The 24,993-nt window shown below is 37.3% G+C and overlaps 1 protein-coding gene across 1 annotated transcript; it reads left to right on the top strand.

Annotated features, from left to right (window-relative positions):
- Window positions 1-793: 793 nt before the first annotated feature.
- LOC112468659 (solute carrier organic anion transporter family member 3A1) lies at window positions 794-24,433 on the top strand. Its single transcript, XM_025037938.1, has 11 exons — window positions 794-1,268; window positions 1,883-2,259; window positions 5,578-5,798; window positions 6,079-6,219; window positions 7,766-7,888; window positions 14,189-14,353; window positions 16,129-16,324; window positions 21,828-21,978; window positions 22,868-23,108; window positions 23,391-23,519; window positions 24,064-24,433. The coding sequence occupies exons 1-11, from the start codon at window positions 945-947 to the stop codon at window positions 24,231-24,233; spliced, it is 2,238 nt and encodes a 745-aa protein (XP_024893706.1). The 5' UTR covers window positions 794-944; the 3' UTR covers window positions 24,234-24,433.
- Window positions 24,434-24,993: the final 560 nt, after the last annotated feature.

The raw sequence follows: 24,993 nt of genomic DNA, 5'->3' as shown, positions 1-24,993 counted from the left end.
CGTTCTGCATACCGCACGATGACGAACGTTTTATCGGAGAGTAACTTTCACGTTTGCTCTCGCGTGTGATTCTTTCCTTTCTTTCTTTAATTTTTCTTTTAACATGCACTATACTTTATTTGCCGGGCGTGCGCGACCGCCCGAAGATTTCGTAAGGCGATTGTTCGAATGCGTTACGTCAACGGCGTACTAATTCCATATAATACAATCCGGCTGGGGTGCCGCCGCGGTGCGGAGTCTGGTGTCGTAAAGTCCCACATTTTATACGCCGTAAGTTGTTACCAAATGACATTACTCGCATTACACCCTGAACGCGCGCTTTCAACCGGCCGCTTTTTGTCTAAACCCCCCGCGGGTATTATTTATTTGGTATTACAAATAAATACTGGGGGAGAGAAAAGGAGGCAACTGCATGGTTCTCGTAAACCTTTCTCTCGGGTGGCAGAGATTAAATAACTGTACTGGACGCGAACCCTGAAATTTGCGTTTGCGCTCGCGGGAACAAAACGAGATTTCGGGGAAGGCACGTCGAACGATCTGCATGATTGCAGTTATAAATAATGCAGCGAGACACACAAGTTAGGAATTTGACTGCCCGAATTTCTTGGATCTTTTTTGGGATGTAAAAAATTCAACAATTTTGCAAATTTATGTAATATCGATACCGTTAAATGCAATAATTAAAATCAAGTTTAAAAGCTTGAGAGAAGTTGGAATATGATTAATTATTTGTATATATATATATATATACTATACGTTAATATTATCTAATAATTTTTCTCTTCTGGTTACAGATTGATCAGTCGAATGTGAGCCTTTCGAGTGGCCAAAAGATTCTTCTCAACGAGGAAGAATCCTATAGCTAGAGTTCACGAGGGTGCTGAAAACGAGGGAAGAAAAACAATTATTTTATCGCGTATTCACGAAAAAGTGAGGGGGAAATAATGGCAGGCGAGGACACACAGATTTTGTCGAACGGCACCGTGGAGGCTCTCACAATAATCCCACCGAAAATGACGAACGGAAACGGGCTGATCTGCGGCGACAAGCAGCACAACAACAACGGCTTGATACCGAATGGGAAGTTGCACGGCGAGATCGGCGGCACGGAAAATGGCAATCTGATCGTGCCGGATGAGAGGTCGAGCAGCCTTCACACGGAGTTCGACGACGCCGACGTGTCCTGTGGATGGGGCCCCTGCAGGCCCCACTGGCTGCAGTACTTTGCCACGAAGCAAGCCTTCCTAGTGACCTTCTGCCTCACCTGGGTCAGTACGTCGAAGTGTATAATCTTTTGAGTAAATAAATTTATTAGAAATGATATATAATAGACGATTAAGAATGGAAGTAAAATAAAAAGTACTCGCTTTAAAAATCGAAGAGTGAAATGCAAGTGTAACGAAAAGTAAAAATTAAGCTTGTGCACTTCGTGATTCGCCACTCTAAGAAAGAGTAAAATTGCGCTCGACTATAAGTTAGAGTGAAATCGCATTCTATTTAAAAGGGCACTCTTTTCGAGTGCAGTAGATCAGTGTCTATAGGAGTGAATTATGTCACTTTAAAAATTCGAATGAAAAATTTACCTTATGAGTGCCCGCATTTACTCAAATTAAAATGACAACCCTTTCTTTTGGAGTGACTATCTCAATTACTCTAATATATTAGTGTGAAAACCACTTTATAAGATTTAGAGAGTAAGAAGGTAAAAAGAGGCAGCAAAAATTACATCAATTTTGAAGGAACAAATTATTAAAGGATTTATTGATTTTTTCGTGCAAGTTAAAGAGAATAAAGAATAAACGATTTGATTGAATAAAATTTACAGGACGAGTTTACCCTGGTAAGTTGGCGTTAAACAAATCTTTATTTCTTTTCACCACAGGTACTTCAGGGCATGTACTACACGTACTTTGTCTCTGTCATCACGACAATAGAGAAGCTCTTCCAAATCCAGTCGAAGACGACGGGGATTATCATGTCGGCCACTGAAATCGGTCAGATCGGGTCTTCCCTGTTACTAACGTATTATGGCGGCCAAGGTCACCGGCCCAAGTGGATAGCCTGGGGCATGATCCTCTTCGCCGTGAGCTCGTTCACCTGCTCGATACCCCACTTTATCTTTGGCGAACAGCTGATTCTTCAGAACGAGATGCTGTTCAGCGGCGTCGGGCCCGGCGTCGATGGCCACGGGCCCAACAGCACGTATCCGATACCGGCGAATCTCTGCAAGTTCCAGGAAAGAAACAGCACGTTGGACGGGTGAGTGCCGTTGTCATAACTCTCCTTCGAGTTATCCTCTTCTATTTCTAAATTTTTAACGAGTGCCGCCTCCCAACGATTCATCATAATGAACGGGGATATCTTTATTGGCTTTTACCCTCGTGATTAAGTAATAGCTAACACGATAATCGTGAATCATCAAAAACACGGGAGAATTAGAATTGATATCGCAGTATTCGCAGTTATAGCAAATGCGAGTGCGAGGGAGAAATCGAATTATTTGGAATTATCAGCGGTTGTTACACATTAATAGATGATTGATTAATCAGTTAATTTAATAAAATTATCGGTTCGATTAGCACTATAATAAGATATATAATTAATATAGGTATTAGTCCATCGATTATTTTAATCCGGTTTAACAGCGGTTAATGATTCGTATTTTTAAAATTTACTTCTCGCTTAACAAATTCAAATCACTTGTTCGTTTACTTGTGGGAATCAATGGAAAAAAAAAGTTTATGATTGAGGGAAATTTACGATCGTCTCGTTATTACAATGTCTCGCGGAGAAACAAGGCGGCGTGCAAACAATCAGCTGTGTTATTCGTTTCGGGAGATACAATAATCATTTGCTGTGATAAATACACAATGTAAGGCCGAATACCGCCGAAGTAATGGGTATGTAGTTTTGCGTCAAACTCTGTATTATACAAGAATTGGTTGGTATTTCTGCGGAATGTGTTGCATCGGCTATTCATGATCCGCAACAACTAATATAATGGGAAATGAATTGCGCTTCTTGTGTTATCTCCAAAACTTTAAGGACGTTCTCCGGCTCCAGTCGTGCTCAACTTGTATTCATGCTTAAAAAGAAAAATTTATTTTACTGAAGTTAATTGTTTATATACATAATATTACATATAATAACATCTAAAAAATAAGAAGTTAACTTTACGCGTGAGAACTCATGCGGCGTTGCCAAGTAACTGAGGCCTATCCTTTTCTGCCATTCTGAACCGAGCGAAAAATTCATCAAATCGCGTACTTTACATAAGTATTTCTCGAAAACGAGTACCGCAAGAGTATTTTGACATTTATCGCACATTATTTCCATTTTTATGGAGCATCATATACTAGTTTTTCAAAAACATTTAGAGAAAACTTTTTTCACAATTCATTATAATGCCTGTTTCACAATAGCTCGGAATAGGAATCCCATGTTAAAAGTTGAAACTTTGAAGCTCAGTATCTCGATTTTTAATACCGCAAGAGGTACTAAAATTTATACCACGCATAAAGCACACCTAAATTAATGTATATTCACAGTTTCAAGAAAATCTAGAGAAAATCGATTTTCCGGAGAACGTTCTTAAACAGATGAATATTTTCGGCCGGAAGTGGCCTCTCTATTTTGGAAACAGTTCTGGAAATAGAAATAGAACGAAGAGGAGGACCATATTAGGAGATATGTTGTGAACTAACAGATGTCTTATATTTATAGAAAGGTTAGGGTAACTAATACTGAGGGGGGGGGGGAGGGGAATATGTCCCATTCCCTAACTTGGAGGATCGGTTTTCTCTTCAAATATATAGAGGAATTCTCGTGACAGAATACTTTCGATGGGTTGCCATCACCTTTTGATTCCGAGAGGTAACGATCGAATAAAAATCGACGATTTTTGGTCTGGATTTGAACTCGGATCTTCGGCTCATTAGAGCAGCGCACATTTCTCTGCGCCATGATCGTCATCTTTTATGTTTAACAAAGCTTACGGCTAAAAGCGCTTTTATGTAAATATATACCATGAAATTGTTCATAGTTCTATATCTGACGTTTTGGATAAGTTTTGTTCATTTCCTGGCAGTATTATAGTTTTTATGAGGCAAGTATGTATATTTGACAACATGCTGTGTAGAACTTTTTTGATGTTTTATGTAAGTTATTCAAGCGTTACATTATTTTTAACTCGATTAGTTTGTCGTTCTATTAGTATTGGTTAGAATTTACTAAAAAATCAAATATATATGATTTATTGAAATTATATACAAATAACAGATTAAAGAAAGAAAAATAGAAAAAAATCAAATTTTTGTTAAGTGTGGCATATTCACCCCAGTTACCCTATATTTAGTACAGTACATTTAAATAGCTTGAGGAAAGATTTACCTCAAAGAATATAATAAATTAATTTAAAAAGGAATTGTTTTTAAATCTTTTTAAAAATATTTTTTTTTACGGAAGAACGGAAGCGTGCAATTTATGCGAGTATTAATTTCACTTTTTTAGGATTATTACAACAGAGTTTTAATATAGTCCTCCTTTTCGTTCTATTTCTATTTTCGGAAATGTTTCTAAAATAGCGAGGAGACTTTTACCCGAAAAGGGAGACTTTTATCGAAACATTTATCTGTTTAAAGTTTTAATACCCGTATTAATTTCACGTCACATACGTTATACTAGTGACGTATTGTAGTGCATAAAGGAGATCAATTTTCACACGAGACAGAGAGAAGGGGGGAGGGGAGAAAACAATAACGTGTTTGGTTAACGAGCGAGAAAGTTTGGTTGATAACATCGTTTTCTGACGGCAGTATAATTATAGTAACGGACCCATTTTTCAGGAGGCGCGTCTACGTGTGCCGTAATTTCTCTAATTGCTGTTACATAATGAAAGCGTCCGCATTGGCCGAGCACAATGAGATTCCGTGGCGGGCGGAATGCTCGAAACTGATCTACGCAATTTAACGCGGTAATAAAATGGAGCGATGCCGATTACGTTTTTCTTGGTATCGCGCGCGCATGTTGCAGCTGCGCTTATCATTTATCGTGAAGAAAGATGATCATATATCCCTTTCACGTAGGCGTCAGTTTCCTGATGTATTTCCGTAAATATTTGATAGACAATTTTAATGTAAAATAGCACACAATTATCGGCGATAAATTTGGGTAGCGATAATTGTGACACATTTATACAATATAAGTCAATTTGTACAATTCAATTTTGCCGACTGAATAATGAGATTACAAAGACCCATTATTCTAAATTTATTGCTTCTATAAATGCTATGCTTCTATAAATATGCCGACAGAACTTTATTGTCAATGCCAGATCTCGTAATTTAAACCTTATTACTTTATCTTATAATCAATTTTAATTTTTTGAACTAATATATTCATATCACTTTTTTGACATTTGTTTAATTTTAATATTATACGGTATATCTACATGTGTACTCTACAAGAAGCCATCAAAGATTAAGTAATTTGTATATATAAACGATCAGTATGTATCGAAGTAGACGCGGAAAAAGTATTGCTTTATTAATTTTATTATTTTATTTTTGTTTTTCGAAGGTGGAACATATCGACGACCGCACCCCAAACCGATTCGGCGGACTACTGCAAAGGCGACTTTCTTACGGAGCAGAGAATACAGAGCAAAATAACCACGGTGGTGCTTGCGATATTTTTTGTATCCTTACTTGGTGTAGGAATGGGTCAAACGGCGGTATATACCCTCGGTATACCGTATATCGATGATAACGTAGCCAGTAGAGAGAGTCCCTTGTATTTCGGTAAGTTTTTTCACAAATTATCACTCTTATTCATCCTTTTTCATTTTATACATTTTTTATTGTAACAGATTATGTAATACATTTTAATTAAAAAAAATAATTTAGTTATCTATTTATTTCTGCTACTCATATATTTATAACTATTAAATTCTAATTGTTAGAAGCAATTATTTTTTAATAACGTATAAAGATTTATTTTTATTTTTATTTTCTATGCAAATCAGATTACTATCCGAAAATTGATTATAGATTTGACAAACCATTTGATTATATGCAACAGCGATCACTATCGGAGTACGGATTCTCGGGCCAGCGTTAGGCTTTATTCTCGGTTCCTTGTGCACGATGGTCTACGCAGATTTGTCGAGAAATCCGCAGATTACGCCATCGGATCCAAGATGGGTCGGTGCTTGGTGGCTCGGTAAGTTCAAATAAATTATAATATCGAAATTGGAAATAATATGATTAGCTCAGAGTAGGAATAATGTAAAAAAAATACTCCACTTGCAAAAGATTTTACTTAAGTTATTTTATAATATGGATTATAATCGATACCGGAATTCTTCATAAGGCATTTAACCTTTGATTTAATGTAGAGACGCAAAAAGACTTGATTCGCTAAAGGTCGCTTGACCTTCATTGTTCAAATTGCGTATTACGTGACAAATCTATCTGCGTTTGTCGCGAGAGCGTATCATTAGCCGGTTTTCAACTGGTCTCTCGTGCTCGTTTTCTTATTGAAATATACGTTCGGCGGCATAAAAATAATTACGTGGATATAGCAATTGATGGTAAAGGGTAGCAAGCTAATAAGTTATTTTAAATGCGTTAAACATTTCCGCACTGTTTATATCTGGTGTTAATAAAAATGCTAGGCCTTGTACCGATTTTATAAAAATATAATTGTTATTATTTATTAACTTGTAATATATGCATATATTATATATTTATATATATGTTGTTATAATAAATGTATAATTATATACACTAGTAGAGCACACCAATTATCCGGACATCAATTATTCAAAAATTTCAAAAATATTTTTTTCTACCAATTTCTACTTATTAATATTTGTTATATCGTAACATTTGGATTTATTTCTAAATATCTTAGATTAAATTATGCGTAAATAAAATTAAAATGTTCGCGCGTTTTATGAAAATATTAGTAAAGACGTCAAATTCATACGTAATAAATATCTATATATTGTCTGTTTGTATATTATAAAACATAGTGCGAAATAAACACAAAATGACTTTCGCAACATAGATAATAACAAGTCATTTCAAGAGAAACACTAATCGCGGCTGATGTAGCAGTACCAAATGTAACAGCAACAGTAAAAGTACGAAGCTCCAACAGCATGGTTGAAATAAAGAAACCATTTATCGGGTTCGTAAGAGCAAATATTGTCGTGGCGCATCATGCAGTTAAAATGCATCATAATTCGGAGTACATAATTGCTCGCTTTATGGGTTTGCCAATAACAAAAGTTAGAACTGTACTTCGCAAATATGAAAGGCGACAAGAAATAAATATTATAATGCGAGCAGATAACTGTGAGAATAAGGTAGAAGTGACTAAAAAACAAAAAGAACAAAAATATAACAAGTTATGTGTAAAATTACGTATAAGGATAGTAAAAAATAATAAATTGGAAAATTCTCAAATTGTAAGTTAAAATACTTAATTATATAATTATATAATATATAAAGTACACTTATTATATCTTAATTATATCTTATAAGTAAATGTAACACACACACACACACACACAATACAGTGTGTATGTATTGAAAATTTTGTGTGTATAATTAATAGTATTATACGACAGTTTTATTTGTTCAGATAACTGGTGTGTTTTACTTGTGCCTGTAATTCGTTGTTGTGAGGCAACTTTGTACTTTACTTTTTTTTTAAACTATGCGAGACTTCTCTTTCACTGACTTTTCGTATAATGTTTCAGGATTAGTTTTGATATCAGCGATGCTGATGATCGTGAGTATAGGTATGTTCGCGTTCCCAACCCGTTTGCCGGCCAGCCGAACGCCACCTCGACGAGCGGACTCACAAAAGCCCAGTTTGAGAGGTAAGTCCAGATTTATCCGGCGGGAATATGTCTCTCCGATCTCTTTCGTCAGGCTAGTTGCCGCCGTTGTCGACCGCACGGCATCGGATCTCTCGCGCCAACTTAATCTGTTTTTATGGCTCGCCGTAAGCTGCTTTGCGGCAGTTCCCGTCTCTCTTTCCTTCATTATCTCCTTCTCCCTTTCTGTCCCGCGATTTTCCGTGCGAACGATCTTGAGGACGATTCCGCGGGAACGAGAAGAATAATGGGCGGAGCGTGTGTTGCCCGTTCCGCTGTGATATCAATTTATCCTCGTTGGCGTAATGCTCACGTGTAAATTTAGCCCGTGCTGCGTATGTCGTCGCATTCGCGCATTCGCGCTTTCTTTCCCTTCGTTCTATGATTGTAATCTGCACGATTGTGATATATTCTCGACGCCTGATTATAGTTCGTACTGGCATTTATAGCGAATTAATCCCTGCATGCGTGTGATAACATCGCGCGCACGCTATGCGAATAAATTGCATAGAGATAAGGGGTTTCGAATTGGAAATTGATTAAACGTTAGAATTTGCCCGAGCAAAGTTTGAACCCTAGCTCGCCACATTCCGCTCTAGTGGACCGCTAAACGTTTTTTGGTTTTCTGGTATTTGTATAATAATATAATTTTCTAGTTTCCTTATAATAAGTTCAGTTTAAATTTAAATCATTTTTTTACCTGATATTGTCATAACATCTTATTCAGATTCTGTATTTCCAATTTCTACAGTACAAGCTATGAAAATATTAATTAGAATGAAAATGACAACGCGACAAAGTTCGAGCGGTCTCGCGGAAGTGGCGAATTAAGGACTCGAAAATAAGTGTGAAATTAACTCAAACTAGCTTGAGTTAAAAATATGTAAATATGTGTGTAAGGTGAGACCTTGTATCCCACACTGAGAAAAAAGTTGTTAACTTGATTAAATATTTTCAATTGATTTTTATTTCTTTAATTGAAATATTTATGTATTTAAATTAAATACTACATATTAAATCTAACATAACGTAATTCGACTCAAATACTTAAATATTTCAATTAAAAAAATAATAATCAGTTGAAAATATTTAATCAAGTTAACAACTTTTATTTCTCATTGTCAGAGTGCAGTTTCGTATAAATGTCTGCTCAAATGCCTGATGATTGTTATGACTGGCACTTGATCAAAAGCACAAAAACACATCCTTTAATGATTATTTCATATATTCGAGATTATCTTATGTAAATCTGCAAAAAGATATAATTATGAATGTATAAATGGCACATGAGAGTACATATGAAAGTGAATGCTGCAGGAAAATGAGTATTGCGAAGGAAAAGCAGAGTGGCTTTCGCGTGATTGCTAATTATATTTCCACGTAACGTAACGGCAAGTGTGTTTTTGTTGTGCGCTGAAAGTATCGCGACGAAAGGCGAAATTCTGCACGCCATCAGCCACTTGCCATAGTGCCGTGGATCGAAGGCTAACGAGAATGCAAATAGAAGCCGGAGACAATGTGCTCTTCGTAAGTTAATCGGGAGCTCACGACTAGCGATTTCGCCTACGGCTCAGATAATGCTTTCTCTTACACACATATTTACATTGCACATCAAGGTAACAATATATCGGTGTGCCCTGAATCATGATTTTCGTCGATTTTCTTTCGACCCGTTAATTTAATTTTTCGTCGATTAAATGACTTTTATTATAATATTTGATTTTTTTATATTTAGAGAAAATAGGAATAAAAGTATGAGGATCATTAAAAAATTCTAATTATTACAAAATTAAAAAAAAATACGAGCGATGCATTGTACTCTAGAGAGTATTTATGTATAATAATATTTTTTACCAGAATTCTTTCCCAATTGTAAATAATTTTCTACGTCGCTGTAGAAAACTTCGGCTACATTATTCAAGTTAGGAACGTGTGTTCGATCTATAACAACCCACGCGTTTAAATCGCTTCCATTCTCCGACGACGATCGAGATGCAACAGGATGAATCACGATGCTGCCACATCTGCAGCTGCATCGATATCTCGCGCGGGATCTCGATATCGGTCTCGTCGTCATCGCGCGGCGACGAATAACGCATTTATATGGCTCTATCTGCGCGTATAAAAGAAGGATACGAGGCGAATCGAGCGATCTCCGAAGCCGGTAAGCCTCCGGCCGGCGGTCCAAGGTCAATGGCGAATCTAGGTGCCGAGCGGAGAAAATCGGTATCCTCCGCCTATAATGTATGCGGGTCCAATCGGGAAAGAGTACGGCTCGCGCCGAGATTTACAGGTTTCGACACGCCTGTAAAAAAAAAGAAAAGAGTTAGGCGCGCGATTAGGCTCTCTCCATGGAGAATCGTCCTCTCCTCGAGCGACTCTCTCGCGAAATTCAGCAACTGTGAATAATCAGCCTCGTCCCCTGATTAGATTCCTGCGCGTTTGCCGTTTTTTTCCCTCCCTCGGTATTTCCAGCTGAACTTCTACTGCCAGAAGTGGCTCTTTGAAGACGGTGTTTCATGCTTCGTTTGCGATCCAATCACCTTGACCTGTTTAATCTTTTGATTTCTCTCAAGCCGCTCAAAGTATTGACGAAAATTTAAAACGTTTTATCATGTTAATGCGCGTTTATATTAAAGTCATTATATTGGTTGCAAATATAATAATTAACCCTGAAAAGATACCCTAAAAGTGTCTTGATAGAACATTAAAAGAAAAATTCTTTTTGAAGATAATATTAATTTGCGTATTACATTCTTTGTAAAAAAAACAGTCTTTTGTAACTAAATTTTTCTCTTGAAAACAAAAATCTACTGTGATATTTCCTTTAACCCAGACAACATATGTCCCATATCGGGACATAAAAACGTCATTAAGACGTTTTAAGTCTCGGTTTGGACATTGTGTTCCAATTGTGTTTAAAAATTCCATACAGCTGTTTATAATGCAATACTAAGGGACCAGAAAAGGGCAAACGCGTAAGAACAAATTTTCATAGTTCGTATATTTTCGAAAGGACACAAATGGTACACTTTCTAATAAGTTTCTCAAACAGTTTTCTATATGCGATTTTCGAAACGCTTCGTCTCAATTATCGCGTATCGCGTATCGCGTATCGCGTTACTGCGTAACTAAGCGAGAACTTAGCTCGTTCTCCGACGTCGAAAGCCCTGAAATCGTCGGATGCTCCTAACAGACCCTCTCGTGTGAGGACGGTGCGTTCACGTGAACGTGTGTGCGTGTACGCGTCGGGAGTGCACACGCCGCCGCCGCCACTCTCTGCGTGTGTGCGTTAATAATAATGACTGACCGACTCGTGCACGAGGTGGGGCAAGTTCACGGTCACGCGTCGTGCATAGAGGCGGTGGTGGACACGCACGCGCGTACGTTTTGCGCGTGCACACGGACTAACATACGTGTGTCTCTCATTTGGATCGTTTTTTTCCTTTTCTCTCTCTTCTCCCTCCCGTTTTTTTTTTTTTTACGTTCTGCGTTCTGTGTTCCTCTCGTCCTCTTCCTCTCTCTTCCGCGTTATTCTCGGTCGCTCTATACGCAGTTCGCTCGCGCTATACGAGCTGCATTACTAACACCGTCGCGCTTAATTCGGCGGATCGCCTACGTGCGAGCCTTTTTAATGTCTAACTTTTAACTCGCGTCTCTTCTAATGTTTTATTTATTGTCGGATACGATGTTATTTTGTTTAAAGCGCGTCGCCGTGCCTCTGCATATTTGTAACGAATATTTTACTGCTGCGCGTTTTAGGCGTAGCTTATCTCCGAGCCCGACGCCATGTTCCATGCGTGTGTAAATCGAGTTACACAGTGATATGAAGAGATCGCGACACCGAAAAATTTTAATTATTACTGCAGTTGTAGAGATCAGATATTTTGAATTCACGACGATTAGGTTTGGAGGGTACAATTGACCTGCCCTGCAGTATTCAAATCTCACCGAATAAGCCTACTCCAATCAGACTCGATTGTTATCCAACTATTGCGTAATCGTTAAATTTGATGAGCGATGAGTTGTAATTATAAAATGTATAACATTTATGCGTCCGCATAATCTGCACGTATATGCTCTCTCACCGGACCGCGTCGATTTATTTGTGTCTCTTGATGCGTTAATCACTTAATGGAGTTGCGAAATCGGCGAGGTGAAACATCTGTCCGTAACGCGAATGGATATATTTTTAAATATACGATAGCGATCGGCGTCTCACGTTCGAACCTTTAAAGGGTACGCTATACGTGCGCGATAATACTCGGAGCGCAATGTTAGTCACGTTTGTCTACTCATGGTCTGTGGGACGTCCCTATGCGGAGTTGCCACGACCGGAGTTGCCTCTCCTAGCTGGCCTCTCACGGGTACCTAGAAGACTTCTAGGCAAGTCCTAGGCATATAGCCGCGTTTGCACGCACAAGGTTACGCATATACTGTACACTTTCTACAGTATCGTGCGAAAAAGATACTCGAGACTCGTCCCGAGGAGATAAATTAAGTCCTCAGCGGAAGAAGACCGAGGGGCATTCATTTAGCCTCTCTTTGAGCAAATTGCAAAGTGATTAATTAACCCTTTGACCCGCTCCTCGATTTATAATAATCGGGCTTTTTAAAGGGACGAATCTCTTTTTCTCGAGACTTCATCTGAAAAGTGAAATCGCGTGATTGCGATAGAGCTTAAAATACTCTGAAACTTTTATTTCAAATATTTTTAATTCCTTGATGCATGAGAGATTTTTAAAATTTTGCGATATACTTTTTCAATACTTTCGTAATTTTTAAAGAAACTTTACGACAGTATTTGATTTTAAATTATCAAAATCCTTTGTTTTGCTACTTTTCAAAATGGGACAGGAAGAAATGTATGCATCCATAGCTTCAACGGTATTCAACGTTAAAAACAAATATACTATATTAATTTTAAATTGCTCTTTTTACGTCTGAATGCTATAGCATACAGAAAAATAATTTTTTATTTTGAGTCTTATGACGATTTATCGAAAGAGACAATCGCGAATGTTTCTCTCGTTAAAACTGACAGTAAATTAATTCGAGAGGTGTATAAATGCGTTTGCCGAGCCTCGAGAATAATTTTGTGCATTTCAATCGCAATAATATCGTTCCTTAATCATCGGGGAACTAGAATGCTGGCGGACTATAGCTTCCTAGAAAGCAGGTCTATACGTTTTTCAATGGGTCAATACGTTTGTTTGGCCGAGCGATATGTACCTTTGTCTGACGAAGGTAAACGCGTGTGTAAAAGTCCACGCGACGCATCGATCTCCACCGATACGTTACACTGATTCCAGTGAAACTGCCAGTAAACGTAGCCGTTGTCGTCGTCGTCGTCAATGCTATAAAGTCGCTTGGAATCGCTCAGGGCTTTATAACGCAGAATCGTACAGCACGGAGCCTCCTTTTCTCCTTTTCTCGGCGCGATCTCTTCCTCCGTTCCTGTTTCCCATCACCGACCACCTTCGAACCCTTTCGCATCCTCCCGAGGAAGAGGACGCGAAGAGGAGAGGACTCGATTGCTGGCTAATTAGCTCGCCCCTCGTAATCGAGCTCGTAAATATACGGCGGATCGGTAGACCCGGCAACTCTGTCAGATTCGCAGAGGACGAGTATATACGGCTGTACGTACGGCTCGAAGGGACAGAGGGAAGATCAGGCGAGACCGGGACCAATAAGAGATAACCGTGTGGCCACGCGTGCATCTCTCGCTTGCCACGAGATGCATCTGCGCGGCGGCGGAGCCAGATCGCACGACTAGGACTATCGCTAAGCCCTGCGTAACCTTCGTCCATGAAACGTGTAACATTTCGAGTCGATGACCCGTATACCCGTTGTACATTAATACGGCGGTCCGAGAGATCTCATTTCTCTCATTTGCCTAGAGGGAGCATAATTAGTGGGACATTTCACGTCGGACTTTCGAAAATTTCGAAAGGACATGGCATCCAATCGGATTTTGTTAGAACGTCCGTTATCTGATACCTTCTATACGCACGTCGACTGATTTATTGCTATTAGGTTACTAGATTTACATCTATCTTCCAACGGTTTTCAGACAAGGAAAATAAGACACAATTTACATTTTAATCGATGATAAATATTTATTATTCAAAAATTTCTGGTTGTCAATTGCTGTAATTCTTTTTTGTTTCACCTGTGTCGGAAGTCGATGACAACCTTAATGAACACGTACAAGCAGAAGTTTACGGACTGATCTGATATTAATTCTTGCACTCTCACACGCGCACATTCATATATTAACACTTTGATTGTTTACTGTTGCAGACTTTCCCAGCGCTGTAAAGAGGCTGTTGAAGAACGACATTCTGATGTTCAGAACCGCAAGTAGTGTGTTACACATCCTGCCAATCGCCGGTCTCTATACCTTTCTGCCCAAGTACCTCGAGAGCCAATTTCGCCTGCCGGCTCATCATGCGAACATGATCTCAGGTAATTATCGCGAGTGAACACGCGAGCGGGGCCTCCGAGAACCCCGAAATGTATCCCCAATTATATTACTGATGATATGCGCACCGTGAGAGATGAATCGTGTCCTCCGGAATAACAGCGACGACGTTTCCTGAAAGATCGGGCGGGCGACGTCGCAAGATTTCGTCGCCGGATGTCCGTCGCGATTACGACGCAAAGTGGATAATTTGACGTAAACGTCAGAACGGTCGTGGTCATTTTGCTCACGAGAAAAAAAACCTTGTTTTCTCACTTCGTCCATCGTGCAGGAAGTTGCGACAAAATCTGTCGGCCAATCAAACAGAATAATCTGGAATTATTATTAATGCTTTGTACGACTTAAAAAAAAACATGTATGCTTTCTAAAAGTCAAAAACTGAAATATCACTCAAAATGTGAAATGCAATTGTAATGAAAAGTGAAAATTGAACCTGTGCACTTTGAGCGTTTCGCCACTCTAACAAAGAGCAAAATATTGCGCTCCATAAGTTGGAGTGAAATCGCATCACTCCATTTGAGTACAGTAGATCAGTGTCCACAGGAATGAATTATGTCATTCTACAATTTTGAGTGAAAAATTTTACTCTGTTAGAATTATTATTTATCAGTCAAACTTCGGTGAATCGTGATATAACTTTAGAGTGAGATCGTACCACTACGGTAGAGTAGCCGCTCTAAAAATTTGAGTGAAAAATTCACTTTTACCTTATGAGTGTCTGCATTTACTCAAATTAGAGTGGCGACCCTTTCTTTTGAAGTGACTATCGCAATCACTCTAATATATTAGTAGCGAAACCATGCTCTATGAGATTTAGAGAGTGTAATTTACAGCAACATTATACATACTTCCGATTCTTTTTTTTTGAAAAATATTAATTAAAATTATAATGAATAAATAATGTTAAAGTGACGTAATGGAAGATGTTGCTAGTAGTATCGTGGCCTGGCTGCGCGTGCAGCGATAATAGATAGTTCGATATAAACGGTGGAACGAACTCGCGCGTATCTCGGTATTAATTGTATAGTACCTTATCTTACGTACGTGCACGCGTTAATTTATGATATTGTCCGCCGAATAATTGGCGTCGGCCGTAGAACAAGGCTACATTCCGTTTCTACATTCTGATTCTACTTCCCGTCATTTTACGCTTGTCCGGCTTATATTAATTAAGTATGGTCGTATTATTTAGTGGCGAATATTTTGAGAGCTACCATTGTTTCGCAATGCTATTGTACTGATTTTGAATTATTTCGTAGCTGCCCGCGACGAAAATGTATTAAACTAATAAAAATACAAGTAGAGCACTTTAATTCTGAAGCGTTATGACAAATTTTGAACACTATATTTGATATACTTTGTAATTATTGAAAAGCTCTTTTTTTATGATATATATATATTGAATAAAGAAGATTAAATAATAAAATTTATTTGACTTATTAAATAAAATATTGGATAGTCTTAGCTTAAAGTAAGTAGTAGCTTAATTAGAAATAAGTTAATAAAATATATGGTTGTCAATTTTGTTTTTTACACAACTATAATGTAATAATATACTTTACACTATTTAGTGTATTAAGAGAACAACGTGTTTTTATTCGACAAGTGCGCTGATTTTTTTTATTAGTGAAGTCTATTTTAATGAAGTGACTATCGCCATGCCATTCTTGAGTTTCCATGACTGGATTATGACGCACAACATGAATTGCCAGGTGAATGGCTCTGAACGGTCGTATAATGAACGCGATTTTTTGCACAGGTGTTGGCGGGATCCTAGTGATGGGATTGGGCATCATAATTAGCGGCGTATTTATCTTGAGAGCGAAGCCTAATGCCAGATTCGTCGCAGCCTGGATCGCCTTCACCGCGGTCGTTTACGCGATCGGCATGGGTGTGTTGATGTTTATTGGTTGTCCGATGGACGACTTCGCCGGACTCGTGTCACATTCCGATGGGTAAGTGATTTCATCGCATCTAGCAAAATTTTACGTCGGCGTCGCTCCAATGATTACGGTCGACGCGGATGTCGTTGAAAGGAAAATTTCTATGTTACGAATAAACAGGTGAAATTATTAGCATACAAGCATATGTTAAATGAAGATAACAATACATAGGATACCCTCGCAGGAGACCTCCATATAACACAATAAAAAAATTATAATATTTGTTTGTTTTAAAGTAAAGTAAAAAGGATTTTATATCTTTAATTTAATAATAATCTGTTATATCTTTAATATTTAATTTACATTTTTTATAAATATGTATTTTTATATGCATACATAATTCATATATATCTATATATATAAGTCACGTCTGTCTGTCTCTCTGTCTGTACGCGAACTACTCATTCGTTAGTGGACCGAATTTTTACTAAAAGTATATGAAACTGGGGTAGAATATCCCGGGGATGAAAATGTCGCGGCCAATTTTTTGCTACTGATTTTCTGGAAACCGGTTCCGAAATTTTTTCAAATTTTACGAGAATTAATTGACCAAATCTCAAAGAATTGTATATGAAGTAAGGATAGAATATATATGTCCCAGAGAGTGCCATAAAGTGTACAATTTTTCGTTACCGATCTTTTTGGAAACTGGTTGCGAAATTTTTCCAACTCTTCGGGAATTAATTGACCGAATCGTAAAGAATTGTATATGAAGTAGGGGTAGAATATTTCCCGGGAATTGCCATAAAGTGTATAATTTTTCGTTACCGATCTTTTTGGAAACCGGTTCCAAAATTTTTCCAATTTTTCTGGAAATAATTGACCGAATCTCAAAGAATTGTATATACTGATTTTTTTGAAACCGCGAGTTTAATTTTTCATTAATGTACTGATTTTCTTGAAACGTTTCCGATTTTTGTTTAAAAAAATCTGCGTGATTTTTTAAAAAATGTACATTAGAAAGAAGACGATGATCTATTGCTAAGAGCAGCACTAAATTATGAAATGGAGGAAGCTGCAAAGGCCAAAAAAAAAAATAAATCTTTTTTTTTTATAATTTTCGGGAATTAAATCGATAGGTCATAGGTCGATTAGTTTTAAATGAAATATGTTGTATGTAGGATTTGCTACCAATTTTCTGGAAACCGGTTTTTCTAATTTTTCGGGAAATAATTGACCGAATTTTATATATTGATCAAAGAGTTATATATGAAACAGGGGTAGAATTTTCCGGGGAGTGCTATAAAGTGTATAATTTTTTGTTACCGATTTTTTTGGAAGCCGATATCAGAAATTTTTTAAATTTTTTGGGAATTAACCAGTTACTTTAATTCGTGATTGTCGCGAGCGATTAAGACCGGTTTTTGGAAACCGATTACAAAATTTTTCCAATTTCTCGGAAAATAACAAGTAGTTCGCGTCAGACGGACAGACATACAGACGTCAGGTACTTATATATACATATAGATAGGGGTAGAAAGAACTAAAGAATGTAATAGAATTAGAAAAATTGCTAATAGTAAAGTGGTTTACAATTTCTGTTAAAAAAAATATATAGTGATTGCTCTAATTTCCGCAAACTGAGATATCAAGCTGAATTTTTTAATGGATAATTTTTTTAATGGATAATTTTTATAGATAATTTTTTGTTACCAATTTTTAGAAACCGGTTTGGAAATTATTAAAATTTTGAGAAATAATAAGTATTAATTGACCGATTTTTTTGAAACCAGTGCCAAAATTTTTTAAATTTTTGGAGGATAAGTTTAATTTTTTATTAATGGATCGATTTTCTTGAAACCGGTGCCAAAATTTTTCTAATTTTTTGTTGATGATTTTGATGAAATTGGTACCAAAAGATTACTAATTTTATGGAGATGGCTACTATGGGATTGAAAATTGGGTTTTATAGGGTTCTATTGGTGCTCCTAATTAATGAGTGAGTTTGGGGAGAGGGGAATAGATTTTGAGCCCGCGCGAAGCGCGGGCAAAAAATCTAGTATCTATATAATACTAGCTGGTTACCCGGGCTTCGCTCCGGAGGACATATGTAATAAGTAACATATGTAAGACACGCAAATAGTCTTTCTCTCCTTCTCTCTCTCTCTCTCTCTCTTTTTCTCTCCCTCTCTCCCACTCTCTCCTTCTCTCTCTCCCTCTCTCTCTTTCCCACTCTCTCCCTCTCTCTCTCCCTCTCCCTCTCTCTCTCTCTCTTTCTCTCTCTTCCTCTCTCTCTCCCTCTCTCTCTTCCTCTCTCCCTCTCTCTCTCCCTCTCCCTCTCTCTCTCCCTCTCTCTCTCTCTCTTTCTCTCTCTTTCTTTCTCTCTCTCTCTCTCTCTCTCTCTCTCTCTCTCTCTTTCTCTCTTTCTCTCTCTCTCCCCCCCTCTTCCTCTCTTTCTGGAAAATTTCGTAACCGATTTCCAAAAAGATACCGGTTCTCAAAAAGATCGGTAACGAAAAACTATACAGTTTATAGCACTCCCCGGGAAATTCTACCCCTATTTTATATACAATTCTTTAAAATTTGATCAATTATTTCCCGAAAAATTTGTCAAACTTCTGATACCAATTTCCAAAAAGATCGGTAACAAAAAATTATATACTTTATAGCACTCCCCGGGAAATTCAACCCCTATTTTATGTACAATTCTTTGACATTCAGTCACTTGAAACCGGTTTCCAAAAAGATCGGTAACAAAAAATAGTACACTTTATAGCACTCCTCGGAAAATTTTACCCTTACTTCATGTATAATTCTTTGAAATTTAATTATTTCAATTTTAATTTCAATTATTTCCTAAAAAATTGGAAAAATAAAAAAAACCGGTTTCCAAAAAGATCGGTAACAAAAACTGTACACATCATGGCGCTCCTCATAAATATTCTATACCCTTACTTCATATACAATTCTTTGCGATTCGGTCAATTAATTTCCAAAAAATTGGAAAAATTTCTAATACCGGCTTCCAAAAAGATCGGTAACAAAAAATTATACACTTTATAGCACTCCCCGGAAAATTCTACCCCTGTTTCATATGTAATTCTTTGAGATTCGGTCAGTTATTTTCCAAAAAATTTGAAAAAATTAGAAAAACCGGTTTCCAGAAAATCGGTAACGAAAAACTATGCACATCATGGCACTTCCCGGGAAATTCTACCCCTGTTTCATATATTTTTGGTAAAAATTCGGTTCAATTAATTTCCGAAAAATTGGAAAAATTTCTAATACCGGCTTCCAAAAAGATTGGTAATGAAAAATTATATACTTTATAGCACTCTCCGGAAAATTCCACCCCTGTTTCATACGTAATTTTTTGAGATTCGGTCAATTATTTCAGGAAAAATTGAAAAAATTAAAAAAACCGGTTTCCAGAAAATCGGTAACAAAAAACTATACACTTTATGGCACTCCCCGGGAAATTCTACCCTTATTTCATGTACCCTTGATAAAAATTTGGTCCACTAACGAATGAGTAGTTCGCGGACGGACGGACGGACGGACAGACAGACAAACAGTCGGGTTTTATATAATAGTATGATGTGTGGTTCGCATAACACGGAATGCATTTTTCGTGTTATGTAGAGATCTATATTACTAGTATACTATATTACAATTTATAATTAAATATTGTATTAGCATAAATCGAGTGTCAGTGAAATTAACCAAGCATTCTGTTAATCTTATATCTGGTATCAAGGACGACAAAGTGTCTAACGAAATTATGTATATTTTAGATTGTAAAGATAATTTTAGATAATTTTTTATTAAAATAAGATGTAGAGAGAAAGACAGAAAAAGTCTAGAATAATATTAGCATCCGTAATTATATACAGGCATTTAAAATGTTGACGTTTACGTTCTCGGATCCAGTGCGACACGTGGCAAAGTTCATTTTGCGTTCTCCCTTCGATAATATCGCAGCTTGACAGTATTTTCGAAAGCGTTCGACTCATGTTATAGTAACATCGTTACGAAACTATCGTGATGGTCACTTCGCGCGGTCTGGCGAACGACGGCTGGTATTTAACGAAAAACAACGTGCTCGAATGCGTGTCTGATTAGAATGCGCATCGTAAATACACGTATCGGAAACGCGCGCGCGTGCGGACCTCCGCCCTCCCTTCCTCTTATTTACAAGTCAACAATATCTCCTGGTTCCCCTAAATACATACATCTCGAGCTCTTCCGATTTGGGTTCTTCGTTTATTTATTAGGCGCACGAAAGCGAGAAAACTTTGACAGTGACTTTGTGCAATCTAGAGCATTATATCTCATCGAGCGGAAACCGTCATAACGTGGACAAATATATTTTTTTAACAACAGGATTTAATTGATTTTAATGGTTTGATTCTTGTGCGGCTGTGAATTGCTTTATCTCCTTGTTTTAGCAGAGATTTTTTCCCAACTTTCTCTCTTTCTCTTTCTCTTTCACACATCACGCACGTACATACGCAACACATATTTTCTCTATTTTTGTATTACATTATAAAAATTATAGAATTTAGGGAAACGAAGATATTATTTATAATTTTAAGATGTTTGGTTTAATCCTTTGTGTCACGACTTTTTATTAGACCGAATTTTTTGGACCAATCCCCCGAAACTTTATATCGGGGATTTTTCGGGTCACTGATTACGAATCAGAAGTCAGAATTATTAAATTTATGGTCGTTTTAATATGGCGGACCAATAATCCAAAAATTTATTTAATTTCCATGAAAATTAGTACATGTGGTAAATCAGTACCTATAGGAGGTTTTTTATCGCTGAATCTGAATCTGAAATCCATAGGACAACATTCTAGAGATATTCAAACTATTTATTTGGATTTACAGTGAAAAATATTGATTTTTCCATATTTTTCAAAGAATATTAATTTATTATTAAAAAAAAGAACGTAGCAAAAAGATCTTACAAAATTCTTAAAAATACTTTAGGGTGTTCTAAATAAGTGCTTAAATTGTCGTTTCGATGTTGATAATAATTTAATGCAAAAAAGAATGTGTTTTAATAAAAAGCACAAGTTTTGACTATTTTTTTATTTATAATAATTATGCAAATAAAAATTTACGGTTGCTTACTTTTTTTACTTGTTCATGTACATAAAAAATAATTCGTTAAAATAATTAAAAACTGTATGGAGAAAGATGAGATGCTGAGCGTTTCACCGTGCCGTAAAGGGTTAAAAGCACTGGTATGATTCAGACTGCTACGCATCTGAGAGACATCATTTCTATAAATATTTAAGTAGCCAGCGAGCCATACTTGCTAAGTCAAATTTTTCTCGCTTAAACGAGATATTTAATGTACCTGACATTTACTTATTGACCTCGATTTCTCTTTATTCAACTTAACAAAATTTACCTTTCTTTAATTAAGCAAACGTATTTCTATTTAAACTTATTAATCTATTTTCATGTCAAAACGAATTATCTTAAGGAAGACAGACGATTAAGTTATTAAAATGAAACATAGTTTAAAGCGGGGCTGATCTGAGAACGATTCGTTTCCATAGACTCTCCAGTTTCGAGCCGACCTGCGAGGCTACTTGCGACTGCGATCGGAACAAATTCAGTCCAATCTGTGGCGCCGATGGCAAAACGTATTTCTCCGCGTGTCACGCGGGTTGCTCGAATTATACGGTTGCTGACGGCAAAGTGGCATCGGTAAGTGCTAAGCCCGGTAGAACCGGCAGGACATGCTCTGATGACATATCTGCTAGAGTGAGATTACACGGAATACGATAGTAATTGAATCGGTCGTCAGCTTGGAAACACTGTAAGATCAAGAATTAAGATTGTTGGGAATAAGCCACTCGGAGATCAACATGAATTTGGGAGATCTCTCGCCTCTTTACAAAATTTGCGATATTTAGACAGAATCACGGTTGTTGAAGCCGAATACAATTTTAAGCGTGCTGTGTTATTCGATATTTCTTGAATATTTAATAACGAGACTTAATAACTCTCTGAGCATAAATATCCATTGTAACTTCATTTTTTTCGATCAAGGAGGTTAAGGAGTAAAATTTCACTCAAAACGAGTGAATCGCAAGTATAACGAAAAATGATAATTGAGCCTGTACACTTTGAATGATTTGTTATTTTAAAAAAGAGTAAAACTGCGCTCTATAGTTGGAGTGAAATTACACTCAATTTGCACTAAATTAGTATCCATAAGAGTGAATTATGTCACTCTACAATTTTGAGTAGAAAATATTACTCTGTTAGAGTCATTTATTAGTCAATTTTTAGTGAATCGTGATTCACTATAGTTTTAGAGTGAGACATCACTTCGATAGAGTAGCCGCTCTAAAAATTTGAGTAAAAAATTCACTCTTACTTTATGAGTGCTATCTCTTTTGGAGTGACTATCGCAATCACTCTAATATATTAGTGGCGAAACCACTCTATGGGATTTAGAGAGTATTGTGTCACTTCTTTTTTAACACCAAATATTATTCGGCAGTTATACTTTCAATATACGAGGCGCAAAAAATTATAATCCTCGCTACAAATTCCCTCTTTTGATGACGTTATGTTTGATACTTCACAGTTTTACAATTGTCAATGCATCGGACAGAACGTAACGATACCGGAAATAGTGAGCACGGCGTCGATCGGTTACTGTCAATTGGAGTGCAGTAACTTTTGGGTTTACATGATCCTGTTCTCAGTCTTCGTTTTTATTCACTCTACGAGCGAGGTAGGCTCTATGTTGCTCATTCTGCGATGCGTGGATCCCAGGGACAAGGCCATGGCACTCGGCCTGATACAGTTCGCCATCGGCTTATTCGGTAATTACTTACTAATTACTTGCTGGACATTTTCCAATAACAGAAATAAAAATTCGTAAAAGGAGAAAGTAAATAAATTATATTTTAAACAATTTCTTGTTTGAAAAATAATGATTGTAATATTACTTATAAACAGATTTTATAATTAAATAATTTATATAATTTAATAAAGTATTCATGTAAGTTCACGAATTGAAAAAAGGCTGATTTAATTTTAATTTCTCATTGTTCTAAAAATGTCTTTCAACAGTAATATACAGTATCTTTGTTTCTTCGCTTCAGGCAATGTTCCGTGTCCTATCGTTTATGGTGCTGTGGTAGATTCCGCTTGTCTCGTATGGGAATACGCTTGCGGTGAGCGAGGCGCCTGTTGGCTTTACGACTCGAACGTCTTTAGAATGTTCTATCACGGTATGTATAACTTAGAGATATGGAAAAAATTCTATTACTAAAATTTGTTACTAAAAAATGAAAAAAAATTAGGTTGTTTAAAAAAAAATCTTGTGTTGAATTTAAATTAACACATGTATTGTTAGTAATATCACTGCAAATCCAAGTGTGTTATTTTAATTGAAGCTCTTTTTACACATTTCTTGCCGTTTTAAATTACGTCATTTAACACGGTTGAACGTATTAACTTTCAATTTAATGCAATTAAACGTGTTAATTAAAACGAGCTTCAGTCAAATGTGTCATTTTTAGACGTTTATGCATGTTGAAATAACACACTTGGATTTACAGTGATATTTCTTTCGATTTTGTTGTAACTTGAAATACTAATGAAATATATTATATAAAATTAAAATAAATAAATAGATGGATAAATTGAGCCGAAAGTTTGCAAGAAAGGAAGAACATATATTCTTTAGATAACGATAAAATTTGCAGTGTCATCACGCTGGATTGCACATAAACATAGATTACGTAATATACTGATTGAATGTTTCTTTTGCAGGTACGACGGGCGGCATCCTCTTGCTGGCCTTCGTGGTGGATATAGTCGTCTGGTACAAGGCCGGGAGCATAAGCTTCGTGGAGGAGCAGGAGGGCGAGACAGGTACTGCGGAGGAAATGGCGACGTTAAAATCGCAGGACGCTCAAGCGGTCGAGAACGACTATTTGTGAAGGTTTCGTATTACTCTTTTGCGGTGAAGGGCCGCGACGGCGACATTATCATCGTCGTCGTCTAAGGATGCAACGCAGTGTCGTAGGATACGCAGGGGCATCGTCCTTCGCGAATGGTGCACAGCTCGTCGTGACTTCCCAGAGAGACGGCGAGCGATCGGCTTGCCGGCGATTACACGCATCGAAACGGAACTTTCCTCGAAAGAGTTCCGTTCTGATGAGCAGGAAGTCTAGTTCCTCCTGTCCCTCGACGGCATCCGAGCATAAAGAAGCGGGCTCTTCGTGTGAATCACAAGGAAGACTGAAGTCGAAGGACGACTTGGACGAATTTTGACTCGGTGACTCAGAGGACTCCAGGGCTCAGTTGTGTACGAATGTGCGATGAACGGGAAGAAAAATTTAGTTTAAAGCACACAAAAGTAATTAATACTTATGCGACAGTGAAGAACGAAGACACGGAAGAAAGGGAAGACTTGAGGCATATACTTCGTCTCGAGCATCGCAACGTAATATAAGTCTCTCGAGTGCGCCTTGGAAAAGTTAGTAGGGTTTCTCTCTCAGGGAGGCTTGTCAGTAAGTATACGCAATAAAAGTACTACTTCCGTGCCTACGAAATGACGGTGCTCGCGGCGAGCACGCGGTCCGCCGATCCGCACCGACCGATCCGGGGAATCGAATCGAATTAAAGCACACGAGCGGCTTCGCGGGTGGCAATGAATGCGGCTCACATGGACAGACAGTGAGGGATTGCTTCGTGCTT

Source organism: Temnothorax curvispinosus, unplaced genomic scaffold, assembly GCF_003070985.1.
Source record: "Temnothorax curvispinosus isolate PA1 unplaced genomic scaffold, ASM307098v1 QBEX01001848.1, whole genome shotgun sequence".
NCBI lineage: Eukaryota > Metazoa > Arthropoda > Insecta > Hymenoptera > Formicidae > Temnothorax > Temnothorax curvispinosus.
The sequence above is the reverse complement of the archived record's forward strand: the minus strand, read 5'-3'. Positions and strand labels throughout refer to the sequence as shown.

Excerpts from the sequence above, each read along its gene's own strand:
- LOC112468659 (XM_025037938.1), top strand. The coding sequence starts at position 945 with ATGGCAGGCGAGGACACACAGATTTTGTCGAACGGCACCGTGGAGGCT. Across the intron at positions 2,260-5,577 it reads AGAAACAGCACGTTGGACGG|GTGGAACATATCGACGACCG; the intron begins GTGAGTGCCGTT and ends TGTTTTTCGAAG. Across the intron at positions 23,520-24,063 it reads CTTTAGAATGTTCTATCACG|GTACGACGGGCGGCATCCTC; the intron begins GTATGTATAACT and ends TTTCTTTTGCAG.